At 45.5% G+C, this 21,220-nt stretch overlaps 2 protein-coding genes across 2 annotated transcripts; both read left to right on the top strand.

The window, feature by feature from the left end:
* The first annotated feature begins 4,226 nt into the window (after nucleotides 1-4,226).
* LOC131588699 (keratin, type I cytoskeletal 15-like) lies at nucleotides 4,227-7,541 on the top strand. Its single transcript, XM_058857622.1, has 7 exons — nucleotides 4,227-4,673; nucleotides 5,488-5,570; nucleotides 5,724-5,880; nucleotides 6,109-6,270; nucleotides 6,440-6,565; nucleotides 6,658-6,884; nucleotides 7,430-7,541. Exons 1-7 carry the CDS (start codon nucleotides 4,227-4,229, stop codon nucleotides 7,539-7,541), a joined length of 1,314 nt encoding a protein of 437 aa, XP_058713605.1.
* Nucleotides 7,542-16,011: 8,470 nt separating this feature from the next.
* LOC131588924 (keratin, type I cytoskeletal 19) lies at nucleotides 16,012-20,957 on the top strand. Its single transcript, XM_058857994.1, has 8 exons — nucleotides 16,012-16,621; nucleotides 17,911-17,993; nucleotides 18,316-18,472; nucleotides 18,711-18,872; nucleotides 19,005-19,130; nucleotides 19,247-19,467; nucleotides 20,180-20,208; nucleotides 20,707-20,957. The coding sequence occupies exons 1-8, from the start codon at nucleotides 16,205-16,207 to the stop codon at nucleotides 20,724-20,726; spliced, it is 1,215 nt and encodes a 404-aa protein (XP_058713977.1). The 5' UTR covers nucleotides 16,012-16,204; the 3' UTR covers nucleotides 20,727-20,957.
* The last annotated feature ends 263 nt before the right edge of the window (nucleotides 20,958-21,220 follow it).

The following is a 21,220-nucleotide window of genomic DNA, read 5'->3' as shown; positions in this document are numbered from 1 at the left end:
CTGATACAATACCAAGAACCCAATTTCTGTTACTATGCACAGCTGGCTGATACTCTGCCTTTAGAGAAATGAGAGACATTCCTTTCATTGAAGGTATTTTCTACATTTTTCTGCTTAAGAACATAACATATGAAACAAAATTAGAGACGAGAGAGCAATAATAAATCAAAGCAGTTCTTTTAGATGTATTTTGCTTTCTGAAGATCACAGTGAAGCTCCTTTTCAGTCCCTGACTGTTGTGCACCAGATACACAAAATCAGCCTTGTATCACTTACAGGTGCCTGTTCATCCCTTCCCCACTGATTAAACCTGGTTTCTAGTATTTCCCATTTCATTTCAGACTGAAGGATTGATCTGTTAGGGTAACGAAATGAAACACTTTCTCATCACAACCAACTTAAAAGAGTTTGATCTTGTTTAGGTCTTCTCTCAGTAACCACATGCCTTGGCTCTGCCAGCACAGCCCCCTGACTGCAGCCTGCAGTGAGTGCCCACAAAGAATACACTTTCTATTCCTGTTGAAAAACTGACTTTTATCAGTCCAGCATCAGGAATTTGTGTGAAGAAAAGCCTGTCTACAATGAATAAAAAGCTCATTTCAGGTTTTAACAGTATAGAAAGTGATGCAAAGCAAATGCAAACATGACTTTTGTCTCCAGAGGCTGCCAGAACTCACTCAGGTCTCAGCTATATTTATTATAGCCAAAGCAGCTGAAGGAGACATCTCTTTTGAGGAGAGATTATGGAACCTTAAACTACAGTTCATGTATGTAACTAAAGAACTGAAAAGTTCTTTTGCTTCCTTCTAACATTCCAGAAGCACAGAACTCCCAGGAACTCCAGAGCAGCAGTGTCTGTCCCCGTTTCTGAGCTGATTTGGGAGTGTGAGGTCTTGGTGCAGTGGTGGCACTGGGGAGCATCCTCAGGAGTCTCTATAGCAGGATCAGCTCACTGCAGAGTCCTGCAGCTGACAGCACAATGCCCTCCACACATTCCTGCCAATCCACGGGGCACTAACCCCCACCTAGGGATGGGCCAAGGGCTGTCCTAGGGACAACACACAGCACAAGTGTGCCACAGGCACAGCAAGACCCACAGCCTCCATCTAATGCTGGCAGGTGCTCCAGAAACCTTGTGCTATTGCTGTGATCAGCTATCCACTGCCTGCTCCTGTGCTCACTTCACTCATCTGTGTTCTTAGAAAAAGCCATACACTTGCTTAGTGTTCTGAACAGATCTACAGGATAGGAAAAAAAGCCTTTGGCAGGGAGGAATTTAGAGTTCTATTAGTCGCCATCATCGATAACAGGAGCACATGGAAGAAGGTAGAGAGAAAAAGAACAGGAAAGGATCCCACTTCTGGAAGTGTTTAATTTCCCTTGGGAAGTATCTCTAAATTTGTCCTTTTTCAGTGGTAGGAAGGACTATGAGTAATTATTTAGATCAAGTACAGAATTAAAATAACTCACATTTAATAGGATTTTCTGTAGGTCTATACATATGCAAGTTTACGAGCCCAGCCCATGGAGTGAATAAGAGGAGGATGAGCCCAGAATGGGGGACTGTGAAATCCTACAGCTCTGAATGAACTGAACAAATGCACAGGTTGAGCGATGCTGCAGAACAATGGATGACGGATGAGGAATGCACAAATGGAGTTCCTGACGAAACTCTTGGGAGTTGCACTCTTCTTACCAAGACCACATTTGACTCATTTACTGTAGAACAATTAATTACCAGTAATTGTATCTAGGATTGTCCTCTCCCTCTCGTGTGATTGAAGACATACATCCAGTAATGCCATCACAGCCTCTGTGGAAACCACAGCCTGCTTTTGGTTCTTCTGCCAATTTGGAGTATCTGTTTGTGGCTCAACATCCAACTTCACTGGTGAGTAAACAGCGCTGGGAAAGGATTCACAGCACTCCTACTTCAAACAAACTTCTGACTTGCCAAGGTCCATGAGGTGCACTATGAGCAGAAGGTCTGCCACAGGAAGATGTGATTTCAAAGTTCTTACAGCGCCTTTGAATGGCTGAGGAGCCCCAACATCTTCTACAGCAGAACGTGTCTGACCTCCTTCTGTCATTACAAGGACTATGAAAGGTAATGGCTCCTGAACAGTCCTGGCTCTTCCGGCTTGTGAAGTAAATCAGCAGGTCCAAACTCACTCACAACAGCCAACTCAGGCCATGAGCCATGGACACAGGACAGTGGCCAGAAATGCACATGGAGACAAGGAAATACCCCTGAGTTACAGAACAGAAAGTCTAGAAATTAAACATTTGGGATGCAGTTAGTAAGGATAGTTAGAGCACCTATTTGAAAAAATAAGAAAGGAACAGAGAGACAGAGAAAAGGCACCTGGTGATGGTATGAAATTACAGCATTGGGAAATGTCAGAAATTGTTGGGTCGGGTGTTGTGATGCAATGATGCCAAGAAGGAGATATAAACTCAGCACCTCTGGCACTAACACCAATCAGCAATAAACATCTCATAGGGGAGAATAAAAGTGCATTTCAACAATCTAATGAGGAAAATATGACTAAGGAATCACACCCTGTGAGAAAATAATTTTTATTTTTTAATAATGATGACTCAGTCTCAATAACATATGCAAAGCACTTGGTTCTGACGTGTGGATAATTAAAGATCTACCAATAAAACAACAATCATAATTATGCAGCTCAAAGGATTACATTAACTGTGATATGGGGGTGGTGGTGTGTCAAGAAAGAGGGTGAATGGTTTTCCATGATTCTTCAGTCATCCATAACACACATTAGTAACTTTTATGGATCTCATAATCATTGTGGCTAAGAAAAAAAAAATGCTGCTTGAGCCACAACTGCAGGGTGTGTGTAAGTAACAGCATAAATGGAGAAACCAACAACAAAACAAATGGGTAATAACCTCCAGTAGAGATGGATTTCCATCAAAGTTCAACCCTCACATAATGAAGTCCCTTATCTTTCAGGCTTAAAATTCACATTTTCCAAAAGTTATTTAAAGGCAAAATTTCCTAAGAAGGGCTTATGACAATCTGCCCCCTAATAGAAATGGTGCATCAAGGGACAAAAGACCAAAGGTAAGGGGGATCTAGAGGATCATCACAGCTACCTCTGTTATACAAGGATAAAATCCCCAACACCAGTTGACCAAGACTTGAAACTCTCTCTTCCATCCACAGCTCCTGCAGTGGAAACTCTTCAAGACTCTTCTGCCTCCCACAGTTAAAAAATTCCTTTTACTTTCCAAACACACTCAAATCCAGACTGTGCCCATTCCTACATGTACAACAGGATTGTTCTGTATTTCAAACAGCCCTGGTACCTCCTTCCTCAAGAGCCAGCTGATAACAATCTCAGCCTCCATCTGGCCAAGCCAAATCCTTTCTTTCCTCTCCCAGGATACAGCCAATGCAGCCATATAGATTTCACGTACATATTTTAGTTTAAGATAACCTCTGAGTGATTGTAAATTTGCACAAAAATGTTTAAAAACTCACAGCCTTAAAATGCCATCACTGCATGCTCATGAGACAAAAGCATTTCCTGGAAGTGATACCACCTGAGTTTGGTGAGAACAGAAATAATATTGCTGCTGTTAAGCTCATTCCACAGTGATTTACCATTAAGTACCCTGAGAGATAGGGTCCACATTGAGCTTTCTCTTCTAAGGGAAGCACCCAAATTCTTAGAGATTCTGATTCCAGGGCAGTTCCACAAGCTGATTTGAACCAGCCTCTTGCAAAGGGTGCCTGAGTTCATACTTCTCCAAATCTGAAATTAAAGCAGAGTGATTAGGTAGGTGGTGCTTTCACCACCTGTTTTCAGGACAAAAAGAAGTTACTCCAAAGAACAAAGAACAACTATTAAAATGAGTCTCACTCACTAAGTAGCCAGCAACAAACTATCTCCAACAAAATCTAACACACAGCCACCCACCCGAAATTGCAGTGCAGGCTTGATGTGAATCAGCATGCAAACACAGAACCTGGGGGGAGGGCTGTCCCAAGCCCCAAAAGAAATTCCCCTTAGCACATCACTTTCAGCATGAGCACCATGGCTGGCAAAGCCCATGGGAAGCTGGACTGCCTGGCAGGTGACACCCACCCGGGCAGGTATAAATAGCCACCAGCAAGGACGACCTGCTCACTTTGATTTCCTCTGTCTCGCTGTGCACAGCTTTGCATCTGGGGCTGCATATCTGATCCCTTCACCATGAGCTGCAGCATCAAGAGATCATCCAGCACCTCGTACAGGAGCGGAGGAGGAGCTGGAGGCGCCTGTGGTGGCAGCAGCGGCCGCAGCTCCTCCGTGTCCTGCCGGCGCTACGCCTCCTCCGTGATCGGCGGTGGCAGCTACGGCGGGGCAGCCTGCGGGGGCTACGGGGGCGGCCTGAGCATGGGCAGCCTGGCCGGGGGCTTTGGCGGGGGCTTTGCGGGCAGCTGCGGCCCTGGGGGGGACCTGCTGCTCAGTGGCAATGAGAAGGTCACCATGCAGAACCTCAACGACCGCCTGGCGGCTTACCTGGAGAAGGTGCGAAGGCTGGAGGAAGAGAACGCTCAGCTTGAGCACCACATCCGGGAATGGTACAAGAAACAAGCTCCCAACGTTTCCAAGGACTACAGCTCCTACTACCAGACCATTGAACAACTCCAAAGTCAGGTAAGATCATCCCAGCACACGTGGCTCCATTTCCCGCATGCTTCTCTCTCCTCTAAGACCTTCCTCCTTCCTTCTTGCTTCTTCCTCCTCCCTCCATCCCCAGCCTTGGCTCTACCGCCCGCGGGACGGCCGTGCTGGTGGCACTGCAGGCACAAACCTGCTGAGCTGCACCTCCCATCCCCTGGGTGAGCAAAGCCTCACAGCAGCCCACAGGCAGCAGGGCACAGCCCCAGGCACCAGGAGCTCCAGCAGCCACAGACACGCTGCCTCTCCCAATGTTCATCCCACGCTGTGCAGGTGGCTCCAAACCAGCCATGTGTGCTTTGCACTGCTTCCCTCTGCTCCCCCCCAGATCAGCTGGATGGAGAGCAAAGCCAAAGCACCGGGATGGCAGGACCTGAGCTCCCTTTGTCCCTGTCCCTCTCCTACAGACACCTGGTTGAAGGACTCAGCTCTTCCCTTACAATCAACATGTTTCATAAAGAGATGACTTAGAGCATTGGGGCAAAGCCCACAGTGCCTCCTATACCCAGAAAGCAGAAACCATTGGGGATTGGTCATTTCCCAACATAAATGCTCTTCTGTTCTTTCCCCCATCAATATACTCTTCCATCAAAATCTTTGGAAAGCCAAAACCTCGCACACACCAGTCCCTGTGTGATGGCAATTCAGGAAATGTCTGCGCTCCCTGCTCCTCTCCATAAAACAATTCCAAGACCAGCAGTAACACTCTACCAAAGCTTTGTATCTTCTTTCTGCTTGTCCTGCAAATCTAGAACACAGAAAGACTCTTCTCCCCCTTCCCCTTTTGCAGATTATTTCTGCCACTGTGGACAACAACAGAATGATTCTGGACATTGATAACAGCAAGATGACGGCTGATGACTTCCGAATGAAGTGAGTACCTCCCTGTGAACCTTGCCTCTTTTGTGTCACAAATTTTATGAGACTCATGAAATCAGGTGGATGAAGCCCTGTCTAAAGCAATATGATCAAGCCTACACATTGTAATGAAATGAATGTGCAATGCTTTGCTTTCCTTTGGTACAGGTATGAGAATGAGCTGGTCATCCGTCAGACTGTGGATTCTGACATCAATGGCCTGAGAAATCTCATGGATGGTCTCACTACCACTCGGTCTTCACTGGAATCTGAGCTGGAGACCTTGAAGGATGAGCTGATTGCTCTGAAGAGAAACCATGAGGAGGTACGATCCACTGATAGATGGCACAGCCAAAGACAGAATGCATTGCTTCTTCACGGCTCCCACCATCACATATCAAATCAATTGCACCTCATTCATTATATATAATATATATATTTATTCACACCATGGGACTGTCATTCCTTTGTACCTTGGACTGCTCTGCCCACAGTCCCCAGCACAACAAATGACCTGTGTGTGCTCTTGTGTCTCTCTCTGGACTCCCTGCAGGAAATGAAGCAGCTCCAGTCCCAAACTGGTGGCGATGTGAGCGTGGAGGTCAATGCTGCCCCTGGAGAAGACTTGACAAAGATCCTGAATGACCTGAGAGATGAATATGAGCAGATCATTGCAAAGAACCGCAAGGAGGTGGAGCAGTGGTATGAGGTCAAGGTATGTAGCAGTGCCCAGAGTGGGAACTGGCTGGGACAGCCCAGACACCCTGGTACCGGGACTGGCTGAAAGGGAGACGCTCCCTGGAGATGTGAGCACTCGCTCAGCAAATCTGCTCCCTGAGGAGCTGCTGTGGCTCACAAAGTGTCTCTGGGGTTGGACTCTGCAGATCCAAGAAGTCAATCAGCAGGTCACTTCCAGCAGCCAGGACATCCAGACAAGCAGCCACCAGCTCACCGAGCTGAGGCGCGAGATGCAGAACCTGGAGATCGAACTGCAGGCGCAGCTCAGCACGGTACGTGGGCAGCACCTGCGGGCCCTTCCCTCCTTGGCACGGCCAGGGAGCCGTAGAACTCTGCTCCTCAACTCCTGTGTTTGCCTTTCCAGAAAGGCTCTCTGGAAAACTCCCTGGCAGAAACCGACTCTCGCTACGGCCGCATGCTCCAACAAATCCAGGGGCAGATAAACTGCATCGAGGAGGAGCTGGCCAGCATCCGCTGTGAGATGGAGAGTCAGAGCCAGGAGTACAAGATGCTGCTGGGCATCAAGATGCGCCTGGAGCAGGAGATCCAGCAGTACCGGGCACTGCTGCAGGAGGGGCAGCAGGATCTTGTGTATGTTGTCTGTTTGCAAATAAGGGCACAAATTTTATCACAAATTTTATCCTGGCACTCACAGAAGACAGAGCAGAATATTTTACTTGTCTGTAGCTGAATTTAAATTCAGTGACTTTTTTTCATGGCATCTGCATTGAAATGTGTCTATCAAAAACTTCCTAAGCACATCAAACACCAAAGGAAACACAGAGCAGATTGTTACTGACAGGTTTTGTGTTAATCAGTTCCTCTTGACCTGTTTGTGCAGAGTGAATTCCATGAGAGGAATCACCATGCCAAACCAAACTGTAATGAATTTCCTTCTGTCAGCAGAGAAACAAGCACAACTGGACTGTGAGAGTACAAAAATTATACTGCAACAGTCTCCTGCTGTCTCTGCTTTTACAATTTTCTAGGAAAATACAGCTGAAGGGATTGAAATGAAAAAATAAATATAAAAATATATTTGCAAGATCCAGGAAAAGCTGAGCTGTTACCTGCACTGCACATGATTTCAGTATGTATTTATTGTTCCCTTCATTAAAACTCCTTTCCTTTTACAGATCATGTCAAGGAGCTCTCCAAGGAGGAGGTATGTCTTCCCACTCTTCTAGTTCCTACTGTCATGGTCAATCTAGTCACAAGAAACATTTTCCAAAGAGCATCCAAACTTAAGGCTTTCACATTTTGTGTTTCATCCCTTTTCCTGTTAATACCAACTTTGTGCTATGACTTCCACATCTGCAATTGCAGCAGGGATTAAACCATTCACAATCAAAGCTCTTAATTTCAAAGTGGTTTGGCTCCAATTCCAGAGACAGGTTAAGCTCCTTTCCCATGCTTTTGTTAACAAATGGATATTTAAATAGTGGATGAGTCTGAAAAGTCAGTGCTGCAAAGAGACTCTTGGATTCCCTATCAGAGCAATGATTTCTTCTTTCTTTCCACAGGGCAGTCAAGAGTGTGTTAAGATCCCACCGACACATTGGGTTTCCCTGATCCAGTCAGTGCCATGGGAGCCCACACACGCTGTGACCTACCCCACGCACAGATGGCTCTCCAAATGCTACTCATGAAATAAAAATTAATAATTACTAGGCTTTTCTTTAAACTATCTACTCCTCCCTTTTCATACTGTCCATCACTGTGACCACTGTGCTTACACACAGGGCTCTGAAGTGCGCTTGGCTCTCTACTGAACAACAATCCCTCAAATAAAGCTTTACCTTTCTGCATTGCAAAGAAAACTCTGTGTCCAGCAGTCTATTTGGTATATTAATATTCTATTTATATTTAGGTGTAACAAGTCAGATACACAAAGAAATTAAGGTTGCATGAATTATGTAATATGGCTCCAAAGAAATATGTGAATCCTAAATCATATGATGACTGGATAAAATCCTGGAGAGGAATAAACACACCCACATTAAACTCAACGGTGACACCTATGGGGAAGAGAAAGGGGTGGGGGAACCCCTTCTTCACAGCATATGTTGCAAGGATTGATTTGCCATTTCAGCAGCTGAAGTGAAAAATCAGGATTAATTAACCTGAAAATTTCATGGAAATTTTGTCAAATCAAAACCATTTTCCTTAGAGTCGCTGAACAAGAAATGAATCCTCTCCAGGCAGCTCTTTCCTAGCTTCTGGATGAGAGGCCTGTCTAATCTTGTTCAATTAAAGTGAAGGGTTAGATCAGGAAATGAGTGAGGACTGTGAAGGTTCTACTAACCCAACATTCAGTTGTTGGGATTATTCCTCCTGCTGGAAAATCCGAGCTCAGGTCTTTTACCTGAAAGTTCCACATGGAGGAGTGTTCTCTCTTATTCCATAGGCTCATTCCCAGCTCCATGCTGTGTGGAATTCTGAGAGGAGAAGGGCACGGTGCAGGCAAGGTTCAAGCGTTGTTACTAAACCTGCCCCACTTGGTGTACCACACTCAGTTTATTTGGGCTCAACAGAGGAAGAAAACAGGTGAAATAGCACAATCATTTCAAATATAGAAATCTGCATTTCAGTGTTTGGTTTGCAGGGCTGAGGAAGCTGCTGAACAGGGTCAGCCACATAGCAGGGGAGTGACTCCACTGCCGCCCTGTCCCAGACCTTGGGTGGGTCTCAGAGGCTTCATTGTTTCCTGAACACCTCCTAAATCACCGACATTTCTTATCCTGTCACGCTGCTTTACACTCACACTTTGGTTTGCAAAGAGAGTCAGGACAGGTAAAACATCACCATTTTGGATAACAAGGTATTATTTTAAAATACATCAAACTGTTCCATGTTACAATCCAAGCTGAATTCTCAGCACAGCAGGAAAGGGATGAGTCAGAGAAACTATTTCCATGGGAAACAAGGGTTTGTAAAGTCAAAGCAAATCCGCCTGTCCTTGGAGTCACAACAGGACTCTTCTGCCTTCCCATCCCTTTTACTCCTCTTTCTTATCAACCAGTGCTGACTGTCTCAAGCCCCCTCAACACTAGCCAGCTATAATGGACTTTGGGATCAAATACCTTCTTTAGGCACAGTTTAACTCGGAAGAATGTCTGTAATCCCAGAAAGGAGCCATTGTGCTCTAGGCTGTTTGTTGGGATCATTTCCGAGTCTCCTGCTTCTTCTCTCTTTTAGGTGGGACACGTTTGCAATGCCAGCATGAGGGAATGCTGTGATCCTGCTCCAGTGGCGTGTCCCAAAGCTCCGGACCAGGGACAGGATTTATCTGGCTCAGACAGTGTGGCTCTCCGTTCGGCTCAGCATCCTCTGATGGCAATCAAGGAAACAACAAATAGGATTTGTGACACAAACTGCTCAAAACACTCTCAAAATTAAATTAAAGCCTCGTTCCTGGGACACGGGTCGTACAAGGAAAGGACAGGTTCATTAATACAAAAATTGTCAGGTTTTTATTTTTATTTCATGCCTTGGAGTCGATGGCTGTGTTTAACAGCGGGGCCGGCAGGGAGCGCTCTGAGCTCTCCCGCTTCCCAAGGCCCCAAATCCCGGGGTTTGTGGCTCAATCTGAAAATGAATCATCTCCAGAAGGATAACACAACATTTTCAGGAGGTTTGATGAAGATAAGAGAGTGAAATGGCTGTATGGAGAGAAATTCAAGACAAGAACCAGAATTCAGTGGACCGGGTTCTTCGAGGGGCTTTGCTCAGGATCAGGATTCTGACACCTGCAGGGTTTAGACCCTCAGCGATGTTTCCATTTGTAAGGTACAGCAAGAGCATCCCACTGCTACCCCTGGTGCCTTGTGCACAGTCCTGCCAGGCTCTGGCACTCCTGGCTACACGGAAATGGATCCACGGAGGTGACAAAGCAGATTTCCCTCTCGGCCCACCACCAACTCAAGGAATGAGAAAAGAAAACTCTGACTCACTGTGCCTGTAACAAAAAGCAAGAGGAAAGGAAGCTGCTCCTGTGATATTTCTGACATTTACCAGCCCACCATAACCATGAAAAATAGCAGCAGCCAAGTTAAGTATGAGAATTCATGCAGGAAAATCTCTTTGTAACAATTTCTGTTAGGTTTCACATCATGTATAACACTTCGGAGTGCTAATCCTAGCAAACCTTGGAATTTCTTGAAGTGTTTCCACATTGTGGTTGCTGTATCCCTGGAAGCGCTCATGGCCTGGTTGGAGTGGCTTGGATAAACCTGTTCTAGTGGAAGGTTTCCCTGCCTGTGGCAGAGGGTGGAACTGGATGAGCTCTGAGGGCCCTTCCCACCCAAAGCATTCCATGATTCCACGATAAAGGACAAGTGACAGTGAACACGTAGTCTCAGGAGCACTGGAGCTGTCTCTCAGAGCTGTTTTAGTACTGCCTAAAGAGAGGTTTCTGCATGCTGCAATTACTCCTAATAGCTCAGTTTGGGAGCCCACGCTCCCTTGGCTCTGCCAAGCCTGGCTCCAGGGAACACCTTTCCCTGGCACACACCTGTGCTCCCAGCCCTGGCAACCCGCGCAGGGTTGGGATCAAAGGCACCCACAGCCTCCCTAATCAACATTTTCTGACAACATTCCCAATCTTAGTTCGGTTCTTTCCCACAACCTGATGTCAGACTATCAAAAATCACAGCCGTACCCAAAAGTTCACAGTGCTCACACACACACACACAAAGATTTTAAACAAATTCCAACAACTCCTTTCTGTTGAAAATGCTGTTAGAAATCATGTCAGCAGATTTTATCAGTTATTAAAGCTGAATCCATTAGGAAATCATGAAAAGGCACTCAGAAAGCACTTCAGTCACTGGCTTTGCTGGTGGTAGGCTGCCCAAAACACAGTCACTTGGCACGAACTTCAGTTTTTAATAAAAGGAAAGTTTAAAGCTAAATGTGGGTGTCAGAGTCTGGTGGCAAACCACAGCTCTTGGTTTAGGTAACAGCCAGGACTGCCTGGGAAGGGACTGCCTGGTACACACAAACATGGGGAACACAGTCCTTTATGAAAGTGCCACAAACTGTGAAAACTAGTGAGAAATCCCCTTTTATTCCCTTAAAGTTGTGTGACCAGCCAGGGCAGCCAGAGCCAGGGCTCCAAAGTGGTTTCAATGGTTTGAGAGTCACCATAAGAACCGAATGTTAAAAATGCCTCCCTGGCAGCAGCTCCACAAACCAGAGGCTGCAGGGTTTGCCCTCATACAGTAACAGCTGGATTTTCTCACTGAGCCCAACCAGAGATCTTCAGGCTCTGAGAAATCCTGTCAAGAAAAACTGAGTATGAAACCACTGGTAGGATCAGGAAAGCCCAAATACAAGGATCCACCAGGAGGGTACTAAGAGAGCTCCTTGTTTTCTAATTAGATCCAGAACTAATGTTTAAACTGATCTTTAAGGCTTGCACAGTCAAATCTCTGACCTTACTGGAAGCTGTGGCTTGCCCCTATGATCAGAATTTATTCTTACAAAATTAGCAAGAGAAATAATAATCTATGAATCTATAAATACAAGTATGTGCGTGTAAATATATGAGCATGTAGATATAAATAATAGACATACAAATGTTTTACAGATGGGAACAAAATAAAGCAGCTCTGTGCTATGAGCCCCATCTACTCTGTGTCCCTCCCAAGTCTAGGATTTATTTTTGAGCAGGAATTTTCCATGTGGTGTATGGGAAGATCCCTGTGGATAGCCCCAGGCCTCCTCCCTTAGCAAGGCCAGGACAGGTTCAGTCCCTTGGGCTCTGGCAGAGGCCCCTACATTGCCTTTGCTGCTGCCTGCAGAAACCTGACTTTTGGAACACATCCTCCTGTCAGTTGGATGTTTGACTCTCAAATAATAGTTTCCAGCCCAATCATACCTTGCTGAGATTTACCAGCCAGATAACAGGTTAAAGGAAGTGTGAAAGTACATCCAGTGAGTTGACTTGCACTCCCTAGGGTTTGGTGCCTCAACTGAGCCCTCCTTCCCACACAATCTTTAATCACACAATAAGAAAATCTGGTTTCTTTTCCTGTCTGAGGTACTTTACTCCCCAATTTACTTTATCATTAAAACTCTGGAATGATGGAGGAGTCAGGAGTTTAAAGCTAGTTATGTTTCTAGGGAAACAGGGACAATAATGAAGCATTTCCACACCACAGCCAGTTTCAAGGATTTGCAAAATATTTACACTGCTCTCAGTTATTTAAGTGCTTGAGCTCTTCGGGAGAATCTTTTATGTATTTTCCTCATACCAATCTGTTCAAATGTTCTATAAATGGCAATCATTGAGAAATTAAAGTCTGTGCCCAATAGCACTGCAGCAGCTTGGGCAGGAATCATTCCAGTTCAGCTCAAATCATTGATTCATCATTTCTGTCCTGCCATGAACAAACCAGAGCCCTGGACAGAAATGTCTTGTCCTGTGTCTTGCTCTCACAATTTCTGTTAACACAGAACTCTTACACAACTTTATTTCTCATCTCTTTCAGTGCAGAAATTATGCATTCCCTTCACCACAATCCCTCTACTTTGCAAAAATAGTAATTTTGAGCAAATTCCCAGTGTTGCTCTGCCCTTCCCAAGCCTCTTCTCCAGCCACTCACAGCTGTGTGTGCATGTGCTGGGACCTGCCTCTTCAGCACAGCAACATTCCTGTCTCACAATCTGTTGGCACATTCAGGGAATATCTGGCAATTAGGTTTGTAAGGATTAAAAAAAAAACAACAACAAAAAAAAGAGATTTATGATGGGCTGTAAAAGCTAGACAGCTGAGAATTGTATCTTGGGCAAACCATAACTGCAGTTACCTTGTTACCAGCTGCAGATCAGTGCTTGTTGTCACTGGTTCTTCCCACAAGGAAGTTTAAAAGAAAAAATAGAAAATTTTGTGCTTGAATTAAAAGGCTGCAAATATTTCATGCCTTTGATCTTCAAAAGGGGAGAAAAATATCCCAAGCTGTGATCTTAAGAGGGCCTGTGACATGATCGGTTGGGAAGGTGGACAAAGTTCATAAGAGCAAGAGATGAGATGGAGACTAAAAATCTGCATGTGAAAAAGCAGCACATTTTCATAGATGGAAGCAAAGGCAGAAAGGAAGAATTACCAGTAGGGACAAACAGTTAAAAATTGAAAAGGTAAATCCAGAATAATAAATTGGCTTTGTTCATTCATCCATAGATGCATCCATGGAACTGCAGGCACCAATGAAGTTGGTTAAAATGTTCAGCAGGTTCATTAAAGTGTAATTGCATTAGCTATCCCTGGAAGCAAATTCAGCAGGATGTGAAAAGAAAGAAGGATATACCAGTGTCCTCAAGGGCAAGGAAAAAATGGTTTACAGGACAATTAATAAAGCTACCCTGAAACAGTATGAATGATTTTATAAAGCAGCAGTGACTGGCAAGGCAAAGAAGATAAAGACAAAGCAGAACCAGGTCTCAGCCAGGAGCTTGGGTGTGACTGGATGACTTTGCTTGAAAAAATGTGTCTCCCTTCCCATCTGATAAGGTGCAGATAAGGGAAATTCCCTGTGCTGACCATTCCTTATTGGGGAAAAGCTGACCCTACCATAAATTAGGTTTATAGCACTGGGAGAAAATGAGACCTACACTGAATGCTAACAGCACCTTCTTCAGCTTGCTGTACTGAGGGCTTTTCCAAGCACTGAAGTACACATTCTCACCTTAAGGGAGTCCCTACAAAAACAAACACATGCAACCATTAAGGTAAAACAGAAATGGAAAGTTAAGATTTAGAATTAAGTTTTAGCAAAAATGCTGTGTGAGGGATTGATTTGATACTAGAGGCTTATGCTGTATTTGGTGTTATAAATCAGATTAATCCATTTGACTGTGTGTCCCAAACCTTTCTTCTCCTGACACTTCCAGCTGTACTTCCAAACTGCCACTAAGAATTGCAGTTCATCCTTTGGGAGATTCTTCCCTGTAAACTCATGCAACCCCAACCTGCCTGATCAATATTCTGACAGTGCAATCTATGGTGATTGCTGCTTTTACTCAAGATGTTGCAGAGGGCATCCAGAAGCCTTCCAGATCCTAATTTTCATGAGCTGGATCATAAAATACTATGCAGCAGCACAGATGTGCTTTCTATTTTGCAAAACTCAAAAATACACTGCATTGAGGTGCTGATATGGGAGTCCAGGGAATGCTGAAGGAGTACCTGGAGGGACAGATGTTCATCTCTCCTTGCACCAGGAGATAGATCTCAAAAAGAATGCATTGGTATTTATTCTCCTTTCAGCTTCCTGCTTTTCTGTTCAGTGAAGAAAACATGATGCTCTTTACACTCTAACTATGGACTTTAATATTTAAGAAAAAAAATAACTGTTCTCCAATTGCTTTCCCTCAGTCACCTCATGACACCACTATTTCACCTGTTCACAGCCCTTGGAGCAGTTACTGGCTGGGCAGGTTTGTCCCACCCAATGCTGAACAGGACATTCAGGTCTCCAGAAGGAACTGGCATGTCCCTGGCAGCAGGAGCGTCCCTGGGCCTGTGAGGAAAAGCTGCACAACGTTACAGTGCAGGATGGAGAGCTGTGGAAAGCAGAATTATGTACAGAGAGCTCCACTGGGGTGTCCTGGGGCTGAAGCATGGCACATACCCTGTGTGTATCCAGTGATATATTCTGCACCTGAGTCACTGCAGAATTCCTCCTTCTGATACAGCCTCCTGGTTACCTGGTGATACAGGTGCCTTGGCTGGCCTCCCATTTGCTGTTTGCTCTTTCCCTCCCTGAATTTGCCCTGCAGTTTGACACCTCTGTACACAGGGAGTGCAGCTCTATTCTGCAGCCTGAAACACCTGGAGCATTTTTCACAGGTATAGAAAGGCCTGGCTGCTCCCAGGAGCTGCAAGTGCTGCCAGGCCAGAACTTTCTCCAAAACACTTCTGAGGAGTTCCACAGAATGTGGAGGGAATGAGAAAGAGAATGGAAGGAAAGCTCTGAGTATCCTCTTTTGCTGTAGGGATGCTCAGGGAGGAGCTCACAGTAACAAAAGCTTTTGAAAATCCATCTTGGATAATAGAGGACCTGAAAATTTTAGAAATAACATTTTCATGACTCTCAAAGACCAGAAGTGATTCTGTTTCTTCTCTTTGCTTCTCTCTTTCATTGGCGATCAAAGGGTTCAAAGTGTAATCAGACACTTGTTTCTGCTCATTCTCCAGCTACTCAGGGATGTCACTGCTTCTCTCTGAATACAGATACAGATACAGCCACGGCTAATTCAGAAGGATCCTTGTGTCTGTAGAAAAGCAGACTCTCAGACACAGCACGTTCTCTGTTAGCCCAAACGGAACCAAGAGTAAAGACAGAAAGAGTGAAAACTTCCTTTCTGAAAGAACTTTTCTCAAGGGGAATGAGGGAAAACAGAGGGGTGGGAATGTGAAGGTCCACACACATTGTTCACCATTCGGGCTCTTTACAAGCTCTGTTATCAGGCTGAATCACTGTTGAAACAAAGCTTTGTGTGACTCGGCTCTGGCCGCGCCGTTGGCCGCACTGGGTGCGCTCCTCAGCCCTTTGTTTCCATGCAGACTCCAGCCAGCTTTAGGAACGCTGCCCTGGGTAGGGAGGTGCCTCCTCCAAATCCCACCTTTTGCTTCAAGCGGCAGCGGTCCGGGGGAGGGGATGGCCTCCCTCGGGTGAGGTGCTGGGGAAGGAAACAGCCCACTCCACACGCACTGACCAATAAGGGGAACGGCCGTGTTGGCAGAAGGCTTAGGGCTGATAAATTCCATGGGTCTCAGATAACACATTCTGGAGACAACTCCCATTGTCACCGGCATAAAAGCGGTGCGGTGGGGGAGCAGGGCACTCTCCTGCCTCGGGATCAGCAGCTGAGGTGCAGTTTAGTTTGGGTCCTTGCTCTTCCTCCCCATGGCCAGTTACAGCTTCAGGCAGAGCAGCTCCTCCGTGGTGGGGGGACCCGGCGCCTCCTCCCGCCGCTTCGGTGGCAGCTTCAGGGCCCCCAGCATCCACGGGGGATCTGGTGGCAGAGGTGTGTCCGTGTCCTCTGCCAGGTTTGTCTCCTCTGGCCTGGGTGGGGGCTATGGTGGGGGCAGCTTCAGCAGCAGCTTTAGCTATGGGGGTGATGGCCTCCTGTCGGGAAATGAAAAGGCAACCATGCAAAGCCTGAACGATCGCCTGGCCTCGTACCTGGAGAAAGTGCGTGCGCTCGAAGAGGCCAACTCTGACCTGGAAACCAAAATCCGAAACTGGTACCAGAAACAAGGACCAAGCCCAGCCCGGGACTACAGTCCTTACTTCAAGACTATTGAGGACCTTCGAGACAAGGTAGGTGTAAATATTTATCAAAAATCATCTTAGATTTCCACTTCCAAAGGGAAACATGAAAACCCAAAAAGTTCCTTAGGGAACCCCTAGATAGCATTACAGGTCATGGGAAGGAGAGGCAGATGAGATGTAAATGCAAGGAATGGGTGGGGGGATAAAGTCAATATGGAATAACCTAATTTTTTAAATGCTACCCAAGAGGAGGTACAAACTAGTCAGTGGGGATGCCCAGGTACTGAAGTCTGATCATGTTTGCTTTTAACAAAGCATATGTTTATACAACCTGCAACCTGCCTGTCTCTGCAACCTCTCACCTGCCAGAGAGCTTGAAAACCCTCAGAAGCCCAGACACACTGCTTTAACAATGAAAATAAAAATGGGTTTTGACTAATTTCTTTTTCACATACTTAACCTTGGAATTAAGTAAACTGAAACATTTGGCGTAGGAAAAAAGGAAACGGCAGACATGAAGTAATCAATCCCATATATAAATGCAGAATTTGCCCCAGGAGCCCATGGGTACCTGATAACAGATTGCTGAGGTGATACACATCCTGCATAACACAGGGAGTAGCTGATTAACTATGTAAATAAATGAAGGAAAACTTGAGGTTTAGTTTTCTGAGTTCAGCCTGGAGTTCATGACCACTCCCACACAGGTTGCTTCTCTGTGCTACAACCCATCCACATTCACTCCCTATTTAAAATCTGAGCTCTGCTGATGGCAGAACTGGCAATGGGATTTCCTCCTGTTAATATTCTTTTAGTATTCTTTTCCCTCCTTTCTTCTGCTCCCCTTAGATAGGAGTGGGAAATCATACAGCTAATTTGTGGATGACCTTTTGAGTTTTAGAAGTGGAAGGCACAGAAGACATGCTTTCCAGGTAAAACTGAACAGAGATTCCTTCTAAATAAATTTTCCTTCAGAGGCTTTCATGATGCATTAAAAGAATCAATAAACACTATCCTGAGTATTCTAGGAAATAAAAATGTGATCAAAGGTGGTCTCTCCAAGTCCTCTCCCTCTCAGCCAGTATGTAGTTTTGTCTCACTGGGAAACTTTTACCTAAAGCCACTTCATACACCAGACACGAGGATGTATCCAAAACAGAATCCTGGCAGAAGTACATGATAAATCTGTGTGATGTGTGTGCTGTAGATCATTGATCCTTCCCTACACCTCTGTTTGCTGTAGCCAGAGATGAAATAGACTCTTCACTCTTATCTGCACAGCAGGGAAGCTGATAACAGTTGTTTCAGCCTCAGTAATGAGCTCTCATTGTTTGCAGATCCTTGATGCCACCTTTGATAATGCCAGGATTGTGCTGCAGATTGACAATGCCAGGCTGGCTGCTGATGACTTCAAAACCAAGTGAGTAATTTCTGAGAGGGAAAAGATCTCATGAGTAAGCAAAAGTCCTTGTTGAGCCAAAGGGCAGTGAAACAGGAATGGAATGCCCCTAAAACCCATGTATGAATATTGGTTTGATCCTGTGCATGCAGTTCAACCCTTCATGTCTTTGCTAAGAGCACCATCTGCACCACTGAAAATTTTGCATAATGTGAAATATGTGGAGAAATGCTTGGTGACATTTACTACACCATAAATCCTACAAACCCAGATACATTCATGCTGTGTTTCTTGTGGGCTGGTTAATCAGTGAACCTGAATGGGTTCATTTTGCTTTTTTAAGGTTTGAGACTGAGCAAGGTCTGCGTATGAGCGTGGAGGCCGACATCAATGGCCTGCGCCGGGTCCTGGATGAGCTGACCCTGTCCAGAGCCGACCTGGAGCTGCAGATTGAAGGGTTAAAGGAGGAACTGGCCTACCTAAAGAAAAACCATGAGGAGGTAAACCCCAAGAAACACATTTGAAAGTGGCACTAGAAAAACAGCCTGTGGAGATGTGGAGTCCCTCAGGACTGCCCTGGGCAATCCTGAGGAAAAGATTTCTGTGTAGACTGGGATCCCTCCTGCCAGTATCTCAGGGGAGTCAGTCCGCCTTAGCCCTTGAAGAAAGGGCAGAAGGTTCATAATGTTTTCAGTTTACAGTTGTACCCTCTTTTTTCTCCCCTGCCGTTCCCCACAGGAGCTGAGTGCCCTGAGAGGACAAGTAGCTGGGCAAGTCAGCGTTGAACTGGACTCTGCTCCAGGCATTGACCTGTCCAAGATCCTGGCAGATATGAGGGACCAGTATGAACACATGGCTGAGAAGAACAGGAAGGATGCTGAGGCCTGGTTCCACAGCAAGGTAAAACCCCTCCATATTGTACAAACACTAACCAAAAAATCCATGAAAGAAACTACTGTTAAAACACACAGAAAAATGCTGTGACAACCTTACATCCCCCACATTTCTCATGTAGTGTTTTCCCTGTCTCAGACTGAAGAGCTGAACCGTGAGGTCGCTGTTAACACCGAACAACTGCAGAGCAGCAAGTCCGAGGTGACTGACCTGAGACGCACCCTGCAAGGGCTGGAGATCGAGCTGCAGTCCCAGCTCAGCATGGTATGTCAGAATCTGCAATTCCTGGCAACCCCCCACTGAAAAGGGCCAATATTTCCCTCCCTGCACAGAGCCCTGCACTGGCAGCAACCTTTCCTGTGTGTGGTTTCCCCTGACAGAAAGCGGCGCTGGAAGGCACCTTGGCCGATACAGAAGCGCGTTACGGGGCGCAGCTGGCGCAGATCCAGGGGCTGGTTGGCAGCATCGAGGCACAGCTGGCTGAGCTCCGAGCTGACATGGAGCGCCAGAACACCGAATATAAGATCCTCATGGATATCAAGACTCGGCTGGAGCAAGAGATCGCTACATACCGACAGCTCCTGGAAGGCCAGGAGTCCCAGTAAGAACCTTTTGCTCAGCCTCATATGTCTGACCATGTCATGGTACTCATTTGCCACAGCATCTTGGTAAACACAATTAAATACTTCTGGAGTTCTACAATTTTTAACAAACTAATTTTTCTGGACCGTGGTGGAGGTAAAAATGTTACACTTGCCATTTACATGAAGTGAGACTTCAAAGATTTTCTAAACAGGAAGGGGACCTGACAAGCAGCATAGTAACAGCTAAGAGTTGAAGTGATCAACTGCATCACAGTCAGGAAAAGTGCAGTTAATAATGTTTTACAAAATATAACAATTAATACCAAATTCCCATAAACCCCCTGTTACCAGGTAGAGACTTTTACCCAACAGGAATCATTGTGGGAGGAAATACTGGGAAGAGAAGGCAGTCACTGAGTGACTCCCACATTGGAGCACAGCTCAATCTCCTCTCACACAGCCTCAAGGAGGAAAAAATTGGGGCAGGGGTTGAAAGGTTTTCATTTCCTCTGTTACTTCTTTTCCATAATGTCTTTTCCCAATGCAGTTTAAAGATATATTTCCTACAACAACTCCCTGTCCTTTGCTGAGGAGTGCAGGGAGATGGGCATCTCTTCCCTGACTGCATACAGAGTGCCTGATTGATAGACAATTTGCTTTCATACATCCTCATCTCATGCAGCATTTGATTTATTAACTCTCCTTTCAATTGTTCTTTTTGTTCCACAGGATGTTTGGCTCCCTTTCGGGAACTGCTGGTAAGAATCCTTTCTCTTTCAGGAGAAGTTTTATTTTCTAAAATACACATAACTGGTAGTTGTGTCTGTTCTAGAGACTGGGGTCTGCGTTATTTGTCAGAAAAAAAAAAAAATAAGTAACAAATGATGTCTCTGGTTAGAATGGAACAAATTTCAGCAATTAAAAGATGTCAGATATCAGAAAAACATCTCAGGCTCTGCTACAGTAAAGGCTAAGTAAAGCACAAAACACTTAATCATTTCCCCAGATGAAAGGACATGGGAATTGAAGCTTGGCCAGCTCATGGGAATTGCAAGAACATGCCAGTAAAACCTGCCTTGAGCTGTTAGAGGTCAGGAGTCATAAAAGGGATGAGTCAAATCCAGGTGATGGAGAGGAAAACTTCTGAGAGAAGGGAATGAGAGATGAGGCTGAAGCCAAGCTCAGCACCCATCACAGAGTGGTCTGTGTGAGCTGGGCTTAAATAATTGCTGTTCTTTCTCTCCATGTTACTGCAGATAAAAGAGACAAGCACTGAAGGTCCTTCAAACGTCATCTGCAAACTGAGAAAAAGCAGACAACACGTGTGGATTGAGACAGAGAAATCTCTCTGAACTGCTGGAAATGACTGCTGAAGCACAGAAGGTTCTTGGCCACACAAAGTTTAGGCAAATTTAGTGATGATTAAGATGCGAACTGGGTCAGCCTTGCAGTTATTTCTAGTTTTGCATGTACTGAATTGCTGCATCTACTCAAATAAAGATGATATTCTTGCAATCTTTGCTTCTTTTGAGTTACTGTTATATTTCACTAAAGTTTGGCTTTACTCAGGCAGGAATTAGCCAGTCAGTCTCCCTGAGAGTGCTCACAGTGAGGGGAGCTCGGGCTCCATCCTGATTCTTGCTGGCTCCTCTTGCGGGCAGGAGCTTGGAATGCAGAGGCAGCACATCCCCAGCCCCTGGGAGGGGGACACAAGAACGACCTGGATTTCTCACTACGATGCTGTGCACTCTGCAGAGCAGGGGCAGTGGG

This window comes from Poecile atricapillus, chromosome 27 (assembly GCF_030490865.1).
Source record: "Poecile atricapillus isolate bPoeAtr1 chromosome 27, bPoeAtr1.hap1, whole genome shotgun sequence".
Taxonomy (NCBI): Eukaryota; Metazoa; Chordata; class Aves; order Passeriformes; family Paridae; genus Poecile; species Poecile atricapillus.
This window is presented reverse-complemented; position numbering and strand designations above follow the sequence as displayed.

Bases quoted from the DNA above. Each gene is read 5' to 3' on its own strand.
- LOC131588699 (XM_058857622.1), top strand. From the start codon at position 4,227: ATGAGCTGCAGCATCAAGAGATCATCCAGCACCTCGTACAGGAGCGGA. The intron at 5,571-5,723 runs GTGAGTACCTCC...CCTTTGGTACAG, and splicing joins GCTGATGACTTCCGAATGAA to GTATGAGAATGAGCTGGTCA. The intron at 5,881-6,108 runs GTACGATCCACT...GACTCCCTGCAG, and splicing joins TGAAGAGAAACCATGAGGAG to GAAATGAAGCAGCTCCAGTC.
- LOC131588924 (XM_058857994.1), top strand. From the start codon at position 16,205: ATGGCCAGTTACAGCTTCAGGCAGAGCAGCTCCTCCGTGGTGGGGGGA. The intron at 18,873-19,004 runs GTAAAACCCCTC...TCCCTGTCTCAG, and splicing joins AGGCCTGGTTCCACAGCAAG to ACTGAAGAGCTGAACCGTGA. The intron at 19,131-19,246 runs GTATGTCAGAAT...TTCCCCTGACAG, and splicing joins TGCAGTCCCAGCTCAGCATG to AAAGCGGCGCTGGAAGGCAC.